Source organism: Xiphophorus hellerii, chromosome 10 (genome assembly GCF_003331165.1).
Source record: "Xiphophorus hellerii strain 12219 chromosome 10, Xiphophorus_hellerii-4.1, whole genome shotgun sequence".
NCBI classification, from domain to species: Eukaryota; Metazoa; Chordata; class Actinopteri; order Cyprinodontiformes; family Poeciliidae; genus Xiphophorus; species Xiphophorus hellerii.
The window spans coordinates 14,363,287-14,376,026 of NC_045681.1; the positions used below are offsets into that span (position 1 = coordinate 14,363,287).

Genomic DNA, 12,740 nt, shown 5'->3' on the forward strand with positions numbered 1-12,740 from the left:
GTAAAAAACTAAGTCAGAGGAATTTACCATAAATTGTCACTTGTTTGACCCTCTATCTCTGTGATGTTAAAATACCTTTGTTTAATATGATGGGTTTATCATGGTTTGCTTTAGTTCAGTTTAGCATAACTTATTTTATGTCTATTTTAACCTACTTTGCATTAATTAGTTTAGTCTGTTAGCTGACATTGACCTAGATTTCAAAATGCTTAGTTAAGTGTAACACATTTTTGTGTCATTTAGCTTGTCACGTTTTAACACAGCCAAAGCTATTTTACACAAATTTAGTCTCGCATATCTTAAATTCGTTCAACAAGGCTCAGATTAACATATTCTAGTGTAATTAAGTTGATTATTTTTTCTTAAGTTAAACATGGCTATCTTTGTTCAACTTTTCAAATTAGCTTACCGTAGTCTATTTCAGCTTACTTTAACAGCTTAATTTAACAAAGTTAGCTTAGTCAATTTTAGTTTAGTCAACACAACGTGGCTTTGGTTAGTGTATTGTAGGGCATTTTAGTATTAAATCACATGTATGTATATAGCACATTTAAGTACGACTTAAATAAGCTTTTAACTTTTGCCAAAGTGCTGCACACAGAAAAACAAATAACAGTAGTTCCAACACAGAAGAAAATACAATCACAGTAGAAATATAAAAACAAACGAATCTGTCGCACTGTGTTAAAAGCCAGCGAGTACAAATATGTTTTAGTAGGTGACTTTAAAAACACCAAGAGTTGAAGAAAAACAATAATAGATATTTTATTTTTTTGTTTTTCCTTTCTTTTCTATGCAAAAGGGATTGCTTGGAGAGAAAAAAATTTGCGCAATCTCCCATACTTAGTGGCGTAACACTGTTAAGTACACAAGGAAGAAAAAGTCGATGACAACTCAAGCCCCATGTGATCATGCGCTTCACATACAGGAACTGCTCCGCCGCTGAGAAGTAGGAAGTTATTCCTCCTTTGCTGGTTTTGTTGTGTTGACGCAGCAAAGGAGAAAATAAAGCACTTCCAATGCTGCTTTTAAAGGCAGAATTAATACAGCAAACATTTTATAAATTCACTCTGGATACCCGCTGGAAGTAGAAGCAGCAGCCAAGTTGTGAAGGTAAGAGCGATGGTGAATAAGAGTCCATCTTGTTAAATAAAAGTCATGTTGTGTGCAGCTGGTGGGAGATGATGTCATTTAATCAGCATATGAGCCTGATTGGGACAGTGCTTGATGTCCAGACATTATTAATGGGTCGTTTTATTCTTCGAATAAAACATGTTTTTATAACATTATGGAATATGAAAGGACTAATACTGTCGTTTATAGGCTAGCTAACATTCCTGAAGTTCCTATCATTTTTGTGTTTAAACTATACTCGTCAACAGAATAACTGCAGATAAAAGACATGAGTTATTATATGAAGTCTGGTACAGTATAAGTAAAAAGCTTTGTTTCAATCAACTTGTCTGTTTGTTTATCTTTTACTTGTCAGTAAAATTTAATAACTTACATAAAACATACGTTTATGAAGATATAACACAGAAAGAAGAAAAACTGTAACTGTCATTAGAAGGGGGAATGGAGCCTATCTCCAGTGGTTATTGGGCGAGAGTTGGGGTTGTCAGTTCATCCTAGATTAACACAGACTTATTTAATCTGTGCATTGGTTATTTTTTAAATGCGCTGTTGCTCAGGGCGATATTAAAACGGGGCTGTGCACAAGCGTAAGACAAAAAATATAACTTATCTTAAAGTTGTACATGCCACAGATTTTTGTTTATTGCTTTAATGCATGTGCAGTCACTCCATGCTTGCTGTTTCACTCTAAGCGTTATTTGGAGATCAATTAACCCTACATGCTCTGTAATTCCCATAGTGAACCTTTGCATACACAGGGTGGGAGAAGGTTTGAATTCAATGCAGATGGACCCCACGCTGGGATTTGACCTAATTGCTAAAAAACCCCCACCAACAACACTGCTATCAACTGCAACCTATATTCAGTCGACCTGAGACAAGATGGAACTAGCGTCAGTTGCAAAAACAGTTTCAGGTCTTTTGGAGTATGCCTTTACCAGCTTTGTGCATAGAGGCCAAAAGTTTTGACCTTGTTTTTTTTTTTGCAAAATAGGTCAAGCTTGGTCAGATTGAATGGAAACCCTCAATGAACATCTTTTTTCAAGACCTGCACAGTTTCTCAATAGGATTTGGGTATGGCCTTCGACTGGGTCATTTGACTTAAACGATTCCGTTGTATCTCTAACTGTATGTTTAGCTCATTGCCCTGTTGGAAGGTGAACCTTTGTCCCAGTCTCAAGTCTTTTACAACATTCAACAGGTTTTCTTCCAAGCTTGGTCTTTAGTTAGCTCCATCCACCTTCAGGTCTGCCCAGCTTCCCTCTCTGTGCTAAGGAATAGCTTCCTCGCAGCATCTTGGTGTCACCGCCATGTTTCACAGTGGCCAATGACGTGACCGGGGTGATGTACACTGTTTTCGTCTATATGCCATGTTTTGCATATAGACTATAAAGTCTGATTTTGTGTCTCTGCTGATCAGAGACATTAGAGTAAAAGGGGCTGAAAGCGAATGCATTTAAATCGGAGGAGAAAAAAAATTATCAGAAAATTTAAGATGTACACTTGGCTGTGTCGACAAGATTCCTGGGCCCCTTTTGCATCCATTTGCGTCATAAGGTCTGACATGTGCTGAAGGAATGATCTTTTATTGATGTTTAAAAGTTTTGTGGGGAAATCAGGTTGAATAGGTAACCAGAGTAGGACCTGATGCAGCGGTTTTTTTTGTTGTTTTTTTTTTCGGTTAAGTTTCATGTTTGTCTTGTGGACTTTGTCTGCCAGTAAAGGGTCATGGCGCCACCGGGGCACAGCAGCAGGATAGGAGTGGATCCTGAGATAAAAAAAACAATGGAGAATGTGAAAAACCTCAAGCAGGTTCCTCAGTACGGCAGTATTAATGGAAGCTCCTCCAGCGACAGCTGCCCAACGTGCAAAGGCACCGGACGAATTCCCAGAGGTTGGTCTTGCTCTTCTGGCAAACAGTCTTTGTTCTGTTGTTTTATCTGTTATCTGTTTCTTGCTGTAGCTCGCTGGAATGAAATGCTGATCTACACATGGCTTTAATTTCCCATTCCGCAACAAAGGAAACCATAACTGTTTTGGTGCTTTCATTTCTCCATTATGTCCAGTAAAAACAAAACTTTTTTTTCCCTTATTATTGTTGTACCGACAGGCCAGCAAGATCAGCTCCTGGCTGTAATACCATGCAATGATGTGCGGCTGCAACCCAGACGCACGTATGGAATACACCATTTAAATGTTTCGGCATTAGGTTCACGTTTATTCTGGGATGTTAATAAAGCCTGTTTTTGGATTTCAGGAAGCTGTATGTGTGCATCTCCATGGGTTTGAGTATTTTGCTTTGCTGCCTGATCCTCTTTTTCCTCTTCCCGCGGAGCGTCACGCTCACTCCTGTGTCCGTGCTGTCAGTGATGGTCTACTTCACCCCGGACTCTGTCGAAATGGAGGTCACAGTAAGTGACGGCGACAACAACAGAACTCCAACCACCCACACTAACAGGAGAAAGGCAGATTTTTTTTCAGTAATGCAATTTAAAAAGTGAAACTCGCATATAAGAAACCCTAGATTTATTACACACAGAGGGTTATGATTCAAGTATTTATTTCTGGTAGGAAGTTGATTTTCTGCGTGCCCATTCATCAAACAACAAATACACTGTATTACAGGAAAACAAAAACACAAATTGTATCAGCCAGCATCAAGGGCAATATTATTAGCAACATTGCTCATGGTTTTATGTTGTTAACCACAGCAATAGCAGCAGGTGTAAAAGAGACTCACTTGGTCTTCTCTGCATGCACTTTTAGCTTTGTGACCTGAGAGAAGCAGCTGAAAGTCTCCAAGAAGAGCATGGTGTGAACATGACATAACAGAGGTTGCCTTCCTCAGCACCTGCCTGTTGTTGAGAATAAGTTAGGTTTGAGAGCAGAGGGAAGTGTGAAGTGCTTAAAAATTAGTTTCTGAACAGCTGCTCTAACTTTAGATTTGATAAAACGTGGTTGACCAGAAGCTGCAGGTTCCCCACAATTAGCCTTAGCCTTTCTTTAGACAATGGTTTCCAAAGCATACACTGCACTTTATTTTATTTTCTATAAATAAGTCTGAATGGTGTTTTCCTACACCAAAGCTTATTGTAACTAAATTTCCAATTTAATATTTAAACATACGCCACACAGACTTCTCAAGCTGTCATAGTTTTAAGGTTTATGTCAGATATACGGCGTGAAAGGCATTCACATGACATAGAGCAGATGTTATATGGTGGGTAAAGTCCCGACACTTTTATAGCTGTGCAAAACTTGTCCTGGTTTCCCCCACTGACTGCATGTTTTCTGCTCTAGAATCTCTTCAACATGACCAACGAGAACTTTGTCCCGGTTCAGATTGCTGAGTTCTCCATGCAGGGTGTGGTTAATGAAATTGTGGTGGGTCATACCAAAATAACTAACATGACGGCAATACAGTCTCGATCGAGAAAATCGGTGAGTGTCACCCAGGCTAAAAGTGCTAGTGATATACAGTGGCATTCAAAAGCATTTATTACCTTTTGCTCATGTTAATACAACGAACTTGAGTGTATTTTATTGAAACCACTCTAAACATAACCTTGCAAAAGCACATGTGGGGTCAGTCCTTTAAGACTGTGGGAGAGTTAAAGAAAAAAAAAAAAATATATATATATATATAAGTTGGTTGCACTGAAATTGGGGAAATTCCCAATAAGCTTCGCTGATGATTGTGTCAATTCAAAGGACGACAAATACTTTTTACAAGGTCCTCTATTTGTCTCACAAGTTTCTTGCCTTCTTGTTGGTTTTTGCAGTACATTGTTCAAATCAACCTGCCGCTTGACGACAAGGGCTTCAAGTAAGAACAAAACTTGATTTTCACCACATTGCAGAAACATTTGAAGACCAGAGTCTCAATCTACACCCACTTTTTGTTGTCTGAATGTGTGGATTCAGCAGATGTCACTGCTTTATGTTTGTCTCTTTCAGCAATTACTGCAAGTCAACTACTATCAAGATCCACACGTTGTTCCTGAAGTTGCAGTAAGTCTCAATCTCAATGTCAAAATCAACCCAAAGAGGCAGGCTAGTCAGCTTATCTCAAAAACGCAACACTTCTCTGCAGCTGTGTGACAAACCAAAGCCACAAAAAGGGCCCATGTAGATGAAGTTCTTATCTCCGAATCCTTAAATCTGAAATGTTGTCTTCAGAAAGCACGCAAGGACAGTGTAACTCAGTGTTGCTTTTGTATTTTTTAGAAATCAGGGAAGGACAAAAAATGTCTGAACCACTAAATCATGTTTGGCATTTTTAAATTTCTCTTCTGTTTAGCCCTGTGGGGGGGGGGGGAAAGGCCACTTCTGCTTTTCTATTTAGCAGAAGCATTTTACCACAAGTCACCTTTCGTGCGAGTTTCAGAAGCAAATACGTACATCAAATTTGAACCTACTTTGCATTAGATGAGCAGTGAAGATTGAGAAAATATTTTTTTATCTTAATAAATATAATAATCATATGAAAACTGCATTTTGTATATACCTGGCCTATGTTTTCACGTTCTCAAACATTTTCATAGGACAAAAGTGAAAACTGAAGAAATTGTTAAGAAGGTGTACTTTACTTTTTGACTTGAATTACTGAAATGAGTAGGGGTGTAACTGTACACATTCATACCAGAAATATCAAAGCAAATTATCTGAACACATGCAATGCTTTCTATCCAAACTTACCTGGCCCTGTGCTACAAATTAATCAACCAGGAATGAGCTATGATGAGCTATATTTTTCTGATTTCTCCTTTTACTATCTACACTAAAACCCAATTGTTGTCTGTTTTGTAGATTTAAGAAATAACTTTTGCAGTGCCTGTCAGACAACATGAAGTGGACCACAATTTCTCACAAAAAAAAGACATCATCCCCTGATGTAAAGAAATTCAAGAACAAATGAGAGACAAAGTCATTTATGTCTTTGCAGTTAGGAATGGTCGCAAAGCTGGCATCTATGAGGGATGTCCAAATAAAAAACCCACTGCTGATCCAACAGATCCTGTCTCACATGTGCCAGGAAATATCTTGATGGTCCACAAGACTTTTAGGGAAATTGTCTGTGAAGCGACTGGAAAATAGTGAAAGTGTTTTGTAGATGTACGTCCCATTACATCTCATGCAGCATTTTAATAAAAGAACATCATACCTACAATTAAACATGGTGGTGTTGGTGTGATGGTCTCATACTACTTATTTCCTTGTAGATCTATATGATTTGCTGTAATTGATGGAGCAATGAATTCTGCTCTCTGGCACAAAATCCTGAAGAAAAATCTGCAGTTACCTGTTTGCGACCTTAAGCTCAATCTCACTTGGGTTATACATTGGGACTCTGATCTTTAGAACACCACCAGCAAGTTCGCCACTAAATTAATCAAGCAAATAGGTTGGATGCTTTGCAGTGACCTAGTCCAAGTCTGGACTTCAGTCCAATTAATACATGTGGGAAAATCTTAAAGATTATGTTAATGATTAAAGAAGGCTCCAGTGTGGCGCTGTTAAAACAAACAAAAAAAACAACAAGAATTTAGTCAGGTTATCTTTGTCTGATGTAAGTATTTCTATGATGATTTAAAACTTTTAATTATGACCAAAAAAGGCAAAAGCAGAAAAAAGATAGCTAAGGTGGCATAATTTTTCAAGGCTGTGTATGCTCCACTGAGATGAAACAGTTTGATATGATTAAAATTATTCATTGATTGTTGATGTTCATGTTTTTGTTGTTTTCTTTCTTCTTTTTCACCCAGAATAACCATGAACATTGCCTATCTGTCTCACACGGAGCAGCTTTCACAGGATGTTTTCGAGTACATTGACTGCGGGAATAATTCAACCATCCCACATCCTGTGAGATCGTGAAATCCTCTTTATGAACACAGAACCTGTACTTTTATCCTTGTAATGTGTGATTTGTTACTGTTAAAATGATATCATTATATTATTTTAGCTGTCCAAAAGCGTTTAATCAGTCACTATCATCTTAGAAATTAAGCACATTAATGCTTTAAATATAATAACTGTATATTTTATCACAGATTACATAAGCTCTTGTTTCCTGTTTTTTTTTTTTTTTAATTATTGGTTTTGTATTACAGAGTTGACCTCTGTTAATCCTGATTTCATTTGCACTTTATTAAACTGTGACATTTATCCAAGGCTCCTTGAGATTGTTTCCTTCCTTCTTTCTTTACTTCCATTCTTTCTTTCTTTACTGTGATGCAATGCAAGACCATTGGGGTTTAATTTTTTTATGAAGATAAAAAATACTAGGGATTGCAGCCAAAGCTTGGACAGTTCTGTTACTTATCTTTGTTTTTAAGTGCACTTGCCACAAGGTGGAGCCAAAGCTACAGATAGCTCATGAGTACAATATTCTTTACTAAATAGCGCTGTTAAAAGTGTACATGGTAATCAGTTTGGCAAAATGTACCTGTATTTTTTGTTAAACGCAGAGATCAAAATGTTTTTGTTTTTAATCCGCTGATGAATATTAGACATCCAGAATTGTTTACTGTTTAAGCCAAGTGTGACAATGGTACATTTGTAATCATCTCAATAACTGAGAATAACTCTTAGATCTGATAGTGCCAATATAATATGTGGAGTCTCAGAGAGTTACATTAATACCACTTTATTGGTTATGTAAATATAAAGGTTTTTTTCCTCTACAGAATCTTTGTTCCCTGTATTTTTTTCCTTTGATAATTAATTTCTTTTGTACACAAAAACTCATGTTTAACCTCTAAAATTATTTTCTAATGCACATAAATTAATTTGATTTTCATTTTTATTACAAAAAAGTGCTGTAAATGCCATTCTTCTGTGTACATTAGAAAGATCTACAGAGGTTTTATATAAAGGCTTTCTTGTTCTGATGGAGGGAAATCTAAAACAGAGCAATCATTTATTTTTGTTTTAAGTGCACACTAGGATAATTTGGAAAAATGAGAGTGACTTACAAAAGTATTTATAACCCTTGAACTTTATTACAACAGAAGCTTGTTTGTATGTTATTGGAATCTTCGGTGACAGACTAACACAAAAACGAGAATAACTGAAATTTAAGTAAACTGGCTCATGGTTTCTGAACATTTTAAAAATATATGCTTTTGTGTCTCTTTTACTCTTGTACTTTTACTTGTACTTCTAATGAAGCAGTCAGAAGTCTCTTATAGAGAGTGAAATTTAATCTATGTATAAACCTGACTATTCTATGACTATTCTCAGCGATGAGACACAAACTGAACCTTTGGTTTCTCTTTTTGGTAAATGCACAGCTCTTTGTTTCGTAAAAGTAACATATCAATCTACACTCATCACCACTGCAAAACAATGTGATGGAAGCATCACAGCACATTTTTCTTCTTTCTGTATTTTAATTTTTTGTTATTTTTATCTTCATCTTATAAGCACCAAACCAATTAATGGAAATATAAACCAGACCATGTGGGCGCCTCTGCTTGCCCTGCAGTTCATAGTTTCCGCCTGCAGGGGGCGCGGAGCAGCCCTCCAGGTGTCCGTGACGTCACCCGGGCTGAAGGTAGTGATCGCTTGAGAGTCTCCAGGATTCCTCAGTCAGAGAGGAGCAGCAGAGGGAAAGACGACCGGACAGCTGCAGCACACACGGGGAAAAAAGAAACATTTTTTTTTGTTTTTCAGCGATGGCTATGTTTATCGCCTGTGGATGAACATTCCTCCCAGCATTTTATCAGGTATGGACGTTCATAATTATTTTTGGTTTCAGCGCGAGCTCGTATTTTAAAGCTGGAAGTCGTGTTTGCGGTTTTAGCGTATTGAAAATACATGATAAACCGCTGAAGTTGTTCACCTATCTGGATGAGGATGTTTTATCAGAAGAGACGAAGAAGACTGCTCTCTAACCTTTACAATTAAATTCAGTCAGGGGTCAAAATCATCAGATCAGAAACGTGACAGTGCATTTTCTCTGCTTCTCGGCGTCTTCCCCATCACCCTCTTAAAACTAACCCTAGAATTATCAATGTAGGGTCTGGAAGCACAGCACTGCCTTGTTGTCCACTTGTAATGGCTGTAGGCTGTCCAGAGGCAGCTGTGTGATGTGTATCAGGATGTCAACAACAACCGGATTAGAGCTGCTGCCGCCGCTGCTGCTGCGGCTTCAGTGAGCAAAGGGAGGCTGTGGATACATATTGCTTCCCCTGGATTGAAATCAATCAGCCTGGAGGAAAAGCCTTTCTGCTTTAACCGCCTTAAGAGGATTAGGCAGGGCAAATAAGATTCTAAACCAACCACAGACGCCCAATTAACTGTTGTTTGGCTCTGTAATGCGGGACGGAATACTCATATGGGTATTATTTCATTTAGTTTAGTCTCAATGGCACTGCTCCAGTTTGAGCAGAGTGCTGCCTTGAAAGTATTCATACTACGTCCAACTTTTGCTCATGTCACGTTGGAACAGTGACCTTAGTGAGATTTGATGTGATACAGAAACCGAGAATACTGCGTGTGAAAATGAATAAAAATTTCAGATATTGAAGGAAAACTATTGAGTGCTTGCATATCCATATAAAAATTAAATGTATGCTATATTTTTCTGCAATCTTAGCTTTGTCCTCTCAGCTTTGTGCTTTTGCAAAGTGGAATATTCGCTCTTTCCTCTTTGCAAAATAGTTCAAAAGCCCACTTAGACTGAACAAAGGGAATCTATGAACATACATTTTGTAAGTCCATATGTGAGAATGTGGCATTTTCACTTATGGACATTGTTTATTAATTACGTAGTTACTGGGACTCAGTGGTTACTCTGGGTTTCATTTAGCGGTGTCCAAGTGAAAATGTACCAAATCCACACTGCACTTTTCAGATTTTATTTGTAAATACATTTTTTAAAATCTTTTTTTCCTTTATTTCTCACTTATTAATTAGTTTTCTTTAATCTATTAAATAAAATCTAAAAAAAGAAACTCATTAAAGTTTGTTGCAATATGACATGAATAGACATGAAAGCTTTTAAAAGTCACAGTAAACCTTGAGACCTTCAGTTTTCTAGTCGAATGACACAGACTGATGTGATAAAGCTACATCAGATCTTGAATTCCTAACTTTTCCGCTTTTGTCGCCTGTGTTTGACATTGAAATATTCCTCGCATTTCAAACAAGCTGAACTTATCTTCTCATTAAATGTTAACCAAGCTTTCTCTCTCTCTCTCTCTTTGCTTTGATAAGGTCTCTGGTGATCAAGCAGTCCCGTCTGCCTGTGAGGACCTGCAAGTGAGAAGGGATTAAATCAGGAATCTGCCACCTCTCCTCAGTGGGTGTGAATTCTTGGTCCGAATCATGGGGAACCAGCTGACTGATATTGCCCCCAACACGTCGTTCCTGCCAAGCTTCCAGTGTCTTCATGTGGTGGTGATTGGTCTGGATTCAGCTGGGAAGACCTCCCTGCTCTACAGGCTCAAACTGAAGGAGTTTGTGAAAACCATCCCCACCAAGGGCTTCAACACAGAGAAAATCAAGGTGGCAGTGGGGGCGTCCCGGGCCACAAACTTCCAGGTGTGGGACGTGGGTGGCCAGGAGAAACTCCGGCCCCTATGGAAGTCCTACACCCGTCGAACGGATGGGATAGTGTTTGTTGTGGACTCCACCGAGCTGGAGCGTCTGGAGGAGGCTAAGGTGGAACTCCATAAGATCACCCGCACCTCCGAGAACCAGGGGGTGCCGGTGCTGATCCTGGCCAACAAACAGGACCTGGACTCGGCCTTGTCCGTCGGCGAGGTGGAGAAGCTGCTGGCCGTGCACGAACTCGGCATCTACACGCTGTACCAAGTGCAGGGCTGCAGCGCGGTGGATGGCCAGGGGCTGCAGACGGGCCTGGAGAAACTCTACGAGATGATCCTGAAGCGGAAGAAGACGGTGAAACACAGTCGAAACAGGAAGAGATGAACTCTCTCCTCAGGGATTGCAGACATAACTCCCGAGGAGACGCTCTCAGTGTTGGGACACTTCCAGGCTTAATGAGCCACTTATTTTTCCGAGGGAGAGCAATTTGCGCCAACAGAATAAGACCATTTACAAACTGCCTTTCAGGGGTCAGCAGAAATGGACTTGCTCATAACACCGAAGCAGTATTGACTTTCTTGGTGGTGCAGTTGCTGAAAGCCGAGCTTAATGATTTGACATTGACAGCAGTTAGTCATCACTAAGTGCTTGTTTAGGCCAGATTTAAAGACAATTTCCAACAAGTACTAACACATTCATATGGCAGGATTCTGGTGAAGAAAACCATCACCAGCTTTAACGGGAAGACTGTTTTTATCCTCTCTGAAATATTTATTCAGTGTGTCAGTGTGCGCGCTGGACAGAAGGCAGATGTTACCTAATAATGCGACATTATGGAGTGTTTTGTGGTTTCAGAGTATTAATAATTCACCTAAAGAAAGCACATTCCTGTCATCAGCACATGCAGATGTTAAGTTTCAGTTGCTTTGATTCAAGAGTTTATTAAAATTGTACATTTTTGTAAATTTGGAGACTGAATAAATCTTAAGAGCCGTATGAAAAATGCATTGTCACCATTTCGTTTTTAGGCGACCATAAATGATTTATTTAAAAGCAAAAGCTCGCACAAGCAAGATTATTCTTCAAAAACTCTTCAAGTAAGTCAATTCTTCTGCTATAGAGGGTGCGTGTAAGGTTACTGTGGTTGCAGCAGAGCACAAAGAAACTAATGAAACGGATATTTCCCCCCGGGGTTAACTTGATCTGAAGGAGTCTCTGCGAAACTGCAGCTAACAAGAAATACATGCTGTTCTTTCACTATATTCACAAAATGTGCGCCCAATGACCATTTAGCCTTTAAAGTCCTGAGTTATGGCCGTTTTTACTATTCGTGGTGCAGTAAACGAGGCCGTTACAGGGAGAACTGTGCCCTTCCCTTCCCCCACTGGAGACGAAACAATCCGTTTAGTTTGATTCCCACCTTCTGTTGTCTGCCAACTGGTGACAGTGAAACTGCAACAATTAGTGGTCCAAATCTGTTGCTGTTTTTTGCTTTTATTATGATGTTAATGTGCACCACCCAGCGCTGTTTTTTGCATTCAAAGAAAATGGGTTATTTTGAGTAAATAAATTAACAGCAGTTAGCATTTTGGTTGTTAAAGATGTTAAAGATTTTTTTTTTTTACTTCAAATGACTGGGGTTCATGGCTAAAAAAGTACTGGGTGTTAAAGTATCAGACTAGCTATTTCAAAGCAGTGTTACACAAACCTTTAAAAGATATAAACGAGAACACTTTTCCTAAAAACAAAATTAGGACCCCCTTTTCTGCTGCTAGACCCAATGTCTTACTGTAGTAAGTTTTAAAAAATGTACAAATAAATATCTGAAAAGTGTGAAATGCTTTTGCATTGAGCCTCCTTACTGGCCTTCTCTGTTAAAAAGTAAGATTGCATGTGAAGCATCTGTGAAACTCAGTTTTCAAGCTCTGCCTCAGCAATGCCAACCAAATCAATTGGATATTTGTTGCACTTGTAGGACACTGTCACCTTCTTTCCACTTCACAATTACACACTACATTGTGTTTGCCTACCTCATAAAATTCCAGGCAAAT

The 12,740-nt window shown here is 38.7% G+C and overlaps 2 protein-coding genes across 2 annotated transcripts; both read left to right on the forward strand.

The window, feature by feature from the left end:
- Window positions 1-898: 898 nt before the first annotated feature.
- Window positions 899-7,310, forward strand: tmem106a (transmembrane protein 106A). Its single transcript, XM_032575078.1, has 8 exons — window positions 899-1,113; window positions 2,854-3,028; window positions 3,245-3,308; window positions 3,392-3,545; window positions 4,435-4,575; window positions 4,917-4,960; window positions 5,092-5,145; window positions 6,900-7,310. Exons 2-8 carry the CDS (start codon window positions 2,863-2,865, stop codon window positions 7,009-7,011), a joined length of 735 nt encoding a protein of 244 aa, XP_032430969.1. The 5' UTR covers window positions 899-1,113; window positions 2,854-2,862; the 3' UTR covers window positions 7,012-7,310.
- Window positions 7,311-8,707: 1,397 nt separating this feature from the next.
- Window positions 8,708-12,272, forward strand: arl4d (ADP-ribosylation factor-like 4D). Its single transcript, XM_032575079.1, has 2 exons — window positions 8,708-8,864; window positions 10,357-12,272. Exon 2 carries the CDS (start codon window positions 10,468-10,470, stop codon window positions 11,071-11,073), a length of 606 nt encoding a protein of 201 aa, XP_032430970.1. The 5' UTR covers window positions 8,708-8,864; window positions 10,357-10,467; the 3' UTR covers window positions 11,074-12,272.
- Window positions 12,273-12,740: the final 468 nt, after the last annotated feature.

Excerpts from the sequence above, each read along its gene's own strand:
- tmem106a (XM_032575078.1), top strand. The coding sequence starts at position 2,863 with ATGGCGCCACCGGGGCACAGCAGCAGGATAGGAGTGGATCCTGAGATA. Across the intron at positions 3,309-3,391 it reads CGGCTGCAACCCAGACGCAC|GAAGCTGTATGTGTGCATCT; the intron begins GTATGGAATACA and ends TTTGGATTTCAG. Across the intron at positions 4,576-4,916 it reads AGTCTCGATCGAGAAAATCG|TACATTGTTCAAATCAACCT; the intron begins GTGAGTGTCACC and ends TGGTTTTTGCAG.
- arl4d (XM_032575079.1), top strand. The coding sequence starts at position 10,468 with ATGGGGAACCAGCTGACTGATATTGCCCCCAACACGTCGTTCCTGCCA.